At 39.0% G+C, this 7,743-nt stretch overlaps 1 protein-coding gene across 1 annotated transcript in view; it reads left to right on the top strand.

Annotated features, from left to right (window-relative positions):
* DNA2 (DNA replication helicase/nuclease 2) overlaps positions 1 to 7,743 on the top strand; it is a 37,214-nt gene that overhangs the window by 18,629 nt on the left and 10,842 nt on the right. Inside the window, exons 6-9 of the mRNA XM_081823101.1 lie at positions 75 to 192; positions 963 to 1,128; positions 3,354 to 3,548; positions 5,932 to 6,162. Of these exons, the coding sequence (XP_081679227.1) occupies positions 75 to 192; positions 963 to 1,128; positions 3,354 to 3,548; positions 5,932 to 6,162 (710 nt within the window). The remainder of the gene's footprint in view (positions 1 to 74; positions 193 to 962; positions 1,129 to 3,353; positions 3,549 to 5,931; positions 6,163 to 7,743) is intronic.

Genomic DNA, 7,743 nt, shown 5'->3' on the forward strand with positions numbered 1-7,743 from the left:
ATGTGTTGATTGCTAAACATGCATGGATATATGAAAGTTAGTTTTCGTTGACAAAATGTCCAATGTTTTCACAGCTTGTTCTGTACACAGTGCTGAGCCAAGAGAGGAGAGCTGACCCCGAGGCCGGCCTGCTCCTTTACCTCAAGACCGGCCACATGTACCCTGTGCCGGCCAACCATCTTGATAAAAGAGGTCGAGCTGTTCTCTCTTTGCATTTCCTTCTCTGGGTTTTGTTTGTTTCCTTTAACCTTTAGTAATCTGTATATATATCTAAAAATCATTCACTGTACTTGTGAGGTCTAATATAGGTTGTAATGTGTAGTTACGGTTTTATTTATTTGCTTGCTTGCTTATTTATGTATTTTTAGTTGTGGTATTTTTAACCAACTTTTTTTTTTTTTTTAAAGATTTATTTATTTATTTATTTGAGAGAGAGAACACGAGAGGGGGTAGGGTCAGAGGAAGAAGCAGACTCCCTGCTGAGCAGGGGGCCTGATGCGGGACTCGATCCTGGGACTCCAGGATCATGACCTGAGCCGAAGGCAGTCGCTCAACCAACTGAGCCACCCAGGCACCCCAGTTGTGGTATTTTTAAAAAAAGAATTTTAACAATATACTGTACAGTTGAAAAGATCTTTAACCTTTTAAAATTTTATTATACAAACATTTATTTTAAACTTCCTGTCTTATATTTGGGACATTCTAGATAGCTGTATTTATCCATAGCATTTAGCTAAAAATACCAACTTCATAATATTTACTAGTTATGAGATATATGGTTGTTTAAAAGAACTTATGAAGTGAACAAAAATTTAAGCAAATATACGCCAAAATGTTAAGTTATTCTAGTGTATTGGGAAACATGAATGTTCATTTTATGTTTTTAAATCTGAAAGTTTTACATGATAAAGATATATAATAAACTTAATTCTTAAACACATCCCCACCTTTTTTTTCCATAGAATTATTAAGGCTAAGAAACCAGATGGCATTCTCTTTGCTTCACCGTATTAGCAAATCTGCTATTGAAAAGGAGAAGACAAAGCTTGCTCCTTTGCCACAAATAATTGAGGACCAGCAAACTTGTAAATATTGTTCACAAATTGGCAACTGTGCTCTTTATAGCAGGTAAAAACATTGTCTTCCAAAATTATGTTTACTCAACTCAGAATGATTTAACTTTGTTTGTTGTCTGGTCTGGCACTGATGATTTCATTTTAGTGATTTTTCTTTGTGGGTAGTATTTTTAAAATGAAGGGTATATTAAAAAAAACACAGTTCATATTTTGTAACCAGCCTATTTCCTTGGGGAATGACAGAATGCTTTTTAAACTTTTTCCCAAAGTGGTTATTTTAATCTTGATGCACATAGTTTCTGGGGAAATGAAATAATTTTAGGACTTACTGGAATCTGGTTAAGAAGAGTGTAGTATAGGGGCATCTGGATGGCTCATTTGGGGGAGCATGTGACTTGATCTCAGGGTTTTAAGTTTGAACCCCATGTAGAGTGTAACTTAAAAATAAAAAAATCTTTAATTTTTTTTTCTTTTATTTGTCAGAGAGAGAGAGAGCACAAGCAGGGGGAGCAGCAGACAGAGGGAGAAGCAGGCTCTCTGCTGAGCAAGGAGCCCGATGCGGGGCTCGATCCCAGGACCCTGGGATCATGACCTGAGCTGAAGGCAGATGCTTAACCAACTGAGACACCCAGGTGTCCCCAAAATAAAAAAATCTTAAAAAAAAAAAAAAATGGAACTAGTATAGGAATTTTAAATATTATACAGCTTTTCTAAGTGATACTTTAAGAATTCTTCTATTTCTTAGTTACTATTTTAATTTTATGCCTTGTGTAGTTAAAAGCAGGGAAATTGGTTCTTCCAGACAGACAGTTTGATATGATTCAACAGACTTGTCTTTCTGTTTATATATGTTTATTTTTCTTTTCTTCTTTTTTTAAGATTTTATTTATTTGAGAGTGAGAGAGAACAGGGGTGAGAGGGAGAAGCAGTCTCCCCACTGAGCAGGGAGCCCAACGTGGGACTCGATCCCAGGACCCTGAGATCATGACCTGAGCTGAAGGCAGAGTGTAACCGACTGAGCCACCCAGGCGCCCCAAGATTTTTTTTTTTAAGTGATCTCCATACCCAACATGGGGCTCTAACTTACAATCCCAAGATCAAGAATTGCATGCTCCACTGACTGAGTCAGCCAGGGGCCTATATGTCTATTTTTCTACATGTGGGAAGTTTATTAGCTGTCTTAAGACCAGTCATTTGTATTTATACCTTCATAGGCCAGTGAAAGTTTTGAAGGACACAAAAAAGTAGTTAGATGTAAATACAGAGAAGGAAATAAGATAAAATCCAGACCAAAGTTCCAGTTCAGCCTAAAAATTCCCATAAAGGACTTTTCAAAGTATTATTATTATTATTATTTTTTAAGATTTTATTTATTTATTTGACAGAGACATAGCGAGAGAGGGGACACAAGCAGGGGGAGTGGGAGAGGGAGAAGCAGGCTTCCCGTGGAGTCGGGAGCCCGATGCGGGGCTCCCAGGACCCTGGAACCATGACCTGAGCCGAAGGTAGACGCTTAACGACTGAGCCACTCAGGTGCCCCAGAGAGTCTGTATCTTTTTTTTTTTTAAAGATTTTATTTATTTATTCATGAGAGGCAGAGGGAGAAGCAGGCTCCCAAGGAGCAGAGAGCCCGATGTGGGACTCGATCCCAGGACCCTGGGATCATGACTTGAGCCGAAGGCAGACGCTTAACCATCTGAGCCACCCAGGCGCCCTCAAAGTATTATATAAAATAAATGATCTCTTAATGCAGAGTACAATGAACTATGGGAAGTTTGGGCCTATAGTACAAGCACATTTTTTGAAATCTTATTTTATTCTCTGTGTTTTGTATGCTATCCTATAACATAATTGTTTCTATATAAAAATTCAGAAATTTTGTATTAAGCACAATTGATATTCCACATAATTCTCCATGTTTTTATGTTGACTTTCTAATGGCCCAGACCTGGATGTACAAATATTGTGATTTTGAGAAATGCAGTTGTACAAAAAGCCGAGACTTGCTACCATTATATTAATGAAAACTAGAGTATACCAAATTTAAGTAGCTATTAGGGTTATAGTCCTTGAAGGCAAAATAATGCTATACTCGGTTTCTTTAGCATTTCGTTTTGTAAAAAGCCATTTGGCTTATAGAATGTTGAAATGACTTTTAAAGAAAATTAGGACCTGTGGTTATAAGTTACAGTGATCATCATGTATGTATGCTTATTTTAGAAATAACTTCATTTTTATAGCTAGCCAGTAAAATGTTTTATATACATCTCTCTTTAGAGCTGTTGAACAACAGATGGATGACAGTTCAGTCCCGATTGGCATGCTGCCCAAAATAAAAGAAGAAACCCAACATCTAAAGCTTACACACTTGGAGTATTTCAGCCTTTGGTGTCTAATGTTAACCCTGGAGTCACAATCAAAGGATAATAAAAAGAATCACCAACATATATGGTTAATGCCTGCTTCAGAAATGTAAGTGGTCCATCTAATACAGTAAAACTTAAGTAATTTGGATTACCTAATGGAATGGTATCTGGAATTCATGAAAAATACAGGATACACGATATCCTGTCAGAGATGTGTAATTTCATATATTCATGCCAACTCTAGATGGCTGTCAAGGAATTGTTTCTAAGTAGAGCACTATTTTTATTTTCAGTAGATTAAATATGTCTTGAGAAATCTTTTTTTTAAAACTTTTTTTTTTATAAGATTTTGTTTATTTATCAGAGAGAGAGAGAGTGCACAAGCAGGGGAAGTGGCAGGCAGAGCAGGCAAAGGAAGAAGCAGGCTCCCCGCTGAGCAAGGAGGCCCACGTGGGACTCGATCCCAGGACCCTGGTATTACGACCTGAGCCGGAGACAGATGTTTGACTGACTGAGCCACCCAGGCGCCCCTAAATACTAGTCTTTAAAAAGTTTATATTTTCAGTGTTTTGATACAGATTCACATTTTCTAAAGTTGGTCCATCTTTTATTTTGTGAGATCTATTTTATTTAAAAAATTTTTTGTAATTTAAAAATTTTTTTTAGTTTCAAAGGTAGAGTTTAGTGATTCATTAGTTGCCTATAGCACCCAGTGTTCATTACATCAAGTGCCCTCCTTAATGCTCATCACCCAGTTACCCCATCCCCCCACCCATCTCGCGTCCAGCAACCCTGTTTGTTTCCTATAGAGTTCTTTTTTTTTTTACAAGTTGCTTATAAAGAAAAATTTTGTATATCTTTGCATAGTATTTTTCTTTTTTTGTTTTTAAGGATTTTATTTATTTATTTGACAGAAAGCAAGAGAGAGCACAGCAGGGGGAGAGGGAGAAGCAGACTCCCCACTGAGCGGGGAGCCTGATGCGGGACTCAATTCCAGGGTCCTGGGATCATGACCTGAGCCGTAGGCAGCCACTTAACTGACTGAGCCACCCAGGCACCCCAGTTTTTTTCTTTTTGTAGTATTTCATTGCTTTTGATCTACTTACTTAAAACTTTCCAGAATGAATATTTTTTTTTTTTAAGAAAGCACAGAATATTTTTTTTTTTTAAAGATTTTATTTATTTATTTGAGACAGAGAGAATGAGAGAGACAGAGAGCACATGAGAGGGGGGAGGGTCAGAGGAAGAAGCAGGCTCCCCGCCGAGCAGGGAGCCCGATGCGGGACTCGATCCAGGGACTCCAGGATCATGACCTGAGCCGAAGGCAGTCGCTTAACCAACTGAGCCACCCAGGCGCCCCTCCAGAATGAATATTGATTTTAATGTGACTTTAGAAATAATTGGATCATTATTTCCTTAATAGTAAATTTTAACATAAGGGATCATTACAGTGGATAAAATTTAAGTCGTTTTTGATAGACGTAAATACAGGGAATATATCAAGTGTACATGCCAACAAGCTTCTGAAGTTGTATTTAATAGTAGTGTCTGAGAGATTGTAAATGCTTAATACTTATTTCTTAGAAGCAGTGGAATTATCAATTTGCTTGCCATTATGTCAATAACAATAATTATAAATCCTCTTGTAAATACAAAAAAAATAAGTACTTATTTTCTTCACATTAAGTTCAGGAAAAATATTACCATTTGTCTTCTGTAATATTATGTGTATCAGCATAGAAGTAGGGGTGTCATTCAAGGTTCAAAGTGCTGATACACATGTTGTTCGGAGATCCCAGCCTGTGGGTGCAACAGGGGATATGCTCCCTAGCCCTTGTCTAGAGATCTTTTTTTTTTTTTAAAGATTTTATTTATTTATTTGACAGAGAGAGAGACAGCGAGAGAGGGAACACAAGCAGGGGGAGTGGGAGAGGGAGAAGCAGGCTTCCCGCAGAGCAGGGAGCCCGATGTGGGACTCGATCCCAGGACCCTGGGATCATGACCTGAGCTGAAGGCAGTCGCTTAACCAGCTGAGCCACCCAGGCGCCCTGTCTAGAGATCTTTTGATGAGAGATTATTTTATAACTAATAGAATGTTTCCTTAGCATTTCTTTTATTTATTTATTTATTTATAAGATTTTATTTATTTGACAGAGAGACAGCTAGAGAGGGAACACGAGCAGGGGGAGTGGGAGAGGGAGAAGCAGGCTCCTGGCCGAGCAGGGAGCCCGATGCGGGGCTCGATCCCAGGACCCTGGGATCATGACCTGAGCCGAAGGCAGACGCTTAATGACTGAGCCACCCGGGTGCCCCTTCCTTAGCATTTCTAACACTTTAGTGTAGTTTGTGGAAAACGTAAAAATGAATGACTCAGTATTAGCATTATAGCTTTCAGGGGCCAGATGAACAAGTAAATTGTGGAAAAATGCAAATATAGTATTTATATATATGATGTAAATGGAAGCTTTCTCTGTCTTTCTGTTTCATAGGGAGGAGAGTGGCAACTGCATTGGAAACCTGCTTAGAACAGAATGTGTTAAGACAGTTTGTGATGGACAATATTTACATAATTTTCAACGTAAAAATGGTGACATTCCTGTCACAAATCTAATGGCAGGTGATAGAATTATTTTAAGTGGAGAAGAGAGAACACTGTTTGCTTTGTCTAGGGGATATGTGAAGGAGATTAACATGACATCAGTAACCTGTTTATTAGACAGGTAATGAAATGTTCCTTTGGTGGGGTAACAGCTTTATTGATATGTAAATTGCATACTCTACACAGTTTATTCATTTAAACCATTATTCATCATTTTTAGTATATTCTTAGAGTTGTGCAGCCATCACCAAAATCACTTTTAGAATATTTTCATCACCCCAGAAAGAACCCTTGTACCCTTTGGTATTCATTCCCCCTGCTCTAGGCAATCACCACTTTCTTTCTGTCTCTGTAGATATGCCTATTCTGAACATTTCATAGAAATGGGATCATATATGGTCTTCCGTGACTGGCTTTTTTTTACTTAGCATACTGTTCTTTTTTTTTTCTGAGAGAGAGTGAGTAAGAGAGAGAAGGAGCAGGGTGAGGAGCAGAGGGAGAGGAAGAAGCAGACTTCCCGTTGAGCAGGGAGCCCGATGTGGGGCCCTATCCCAGGAGCCTGGGATCATGACCCAAGCCGAAGGCACACCCTTAACCCACTGGGCCACCCAGGTGCCCCTCTTCTGGGTATTTCATATAACTAGAACCATATGGTTTTTGGTTTTGTTTTGTTTTTTTTGCTAGCTTCTTTTACTTAGCATAATGTTTCTGAGGCTCATCTGTGTTTTGGCATTTATCAGTACCTTATTTCTTTTTTTCTTTCTTTCTTTTTTTTTTTTTATATTTTATTTGACAGAGAGAGAGACAGCGAGAGGGGGAACACAAGCAGGGGGAGTGGGAGAGGGAGAAACAGGCTTCCTGCGGAGCAGGGAGCCCGATGCGGGGCTCGATCCCAGGAGCCTGGGATCATGACCTGAGCTGATGGCAGATGTTTAACGACTGAGCCACCCAGGTGCCCCAGTACCTTATTTCTTTATGGCTGAATAATATTCCATTATGTGGATACGCCACATTTTGCTCATCCATTCACCAGCTGATGGACATTTGAGTTGTTTCTACTTTTTGGGTGTTATGGCTAGTGTTGCTATAAATAGTCACATACACATATTTATGTGAATATATATAGAGAGAGATTTCTTTATTTTAGAGGTGCAAGTGAGGGGAGGGGCAGAGGGAGAGAGAGAAGCAGATTCCCTGCTGAGCACAGAGCTCAACATGGGCTTAATCCCAGGACCCTGAGATCATGGCTTGAGCCGAAATCAAGAGTTGGATGCTTAACCATCTGAGCGCCCATAAGCGCCCCTATGTAAATATATTTTTATTTTCCTTTTTAGATACCTACTAATGGAATTGCTGGGTCGTGTACTAATTTTGAGTTTAACATTTTGAGGAACTACCAAACTGCTCAACTTTTGTTTAGTATATTCTGTTTTGTAACGCTAATGTGGACATAATCTTACCTAGCTCTCACCAACACGGGAATGGCAGCGGGCTAGATCCCGTTAGCCTTGAAGCTTATTTGTAGCCCTCTGGGCACTCACCATTTCATTTTTTCCTTCTAAAAAGAACCGTTTTGGGGCGCCTGGCTGGCTCAGTCAGTCAAGCATGCAACTCTTGATCTCAGGGTTGTGGATTCGAGCCCCATGTTGGGTGTAGAGATTACTTAAAAATAAAATCTTTTTATTTTTTTATTATTTTTTTT

The sequence above is a fragment of the Leptonychotes weddellii genome, chromosome 6 (assembly GCF_054177405.1).
Source record: "Leptonychotes weddellii isolate Sample4059 chromosome 6, ASM5417740v2, whole genome shotgun sequence".
Classification (NCBI taxonomy): Eukaryota; Metazoa; Chordata; class Mammalia; order Carnivora; family Phocidae; genus Leptonychotes; species Leptonychotes weddellii.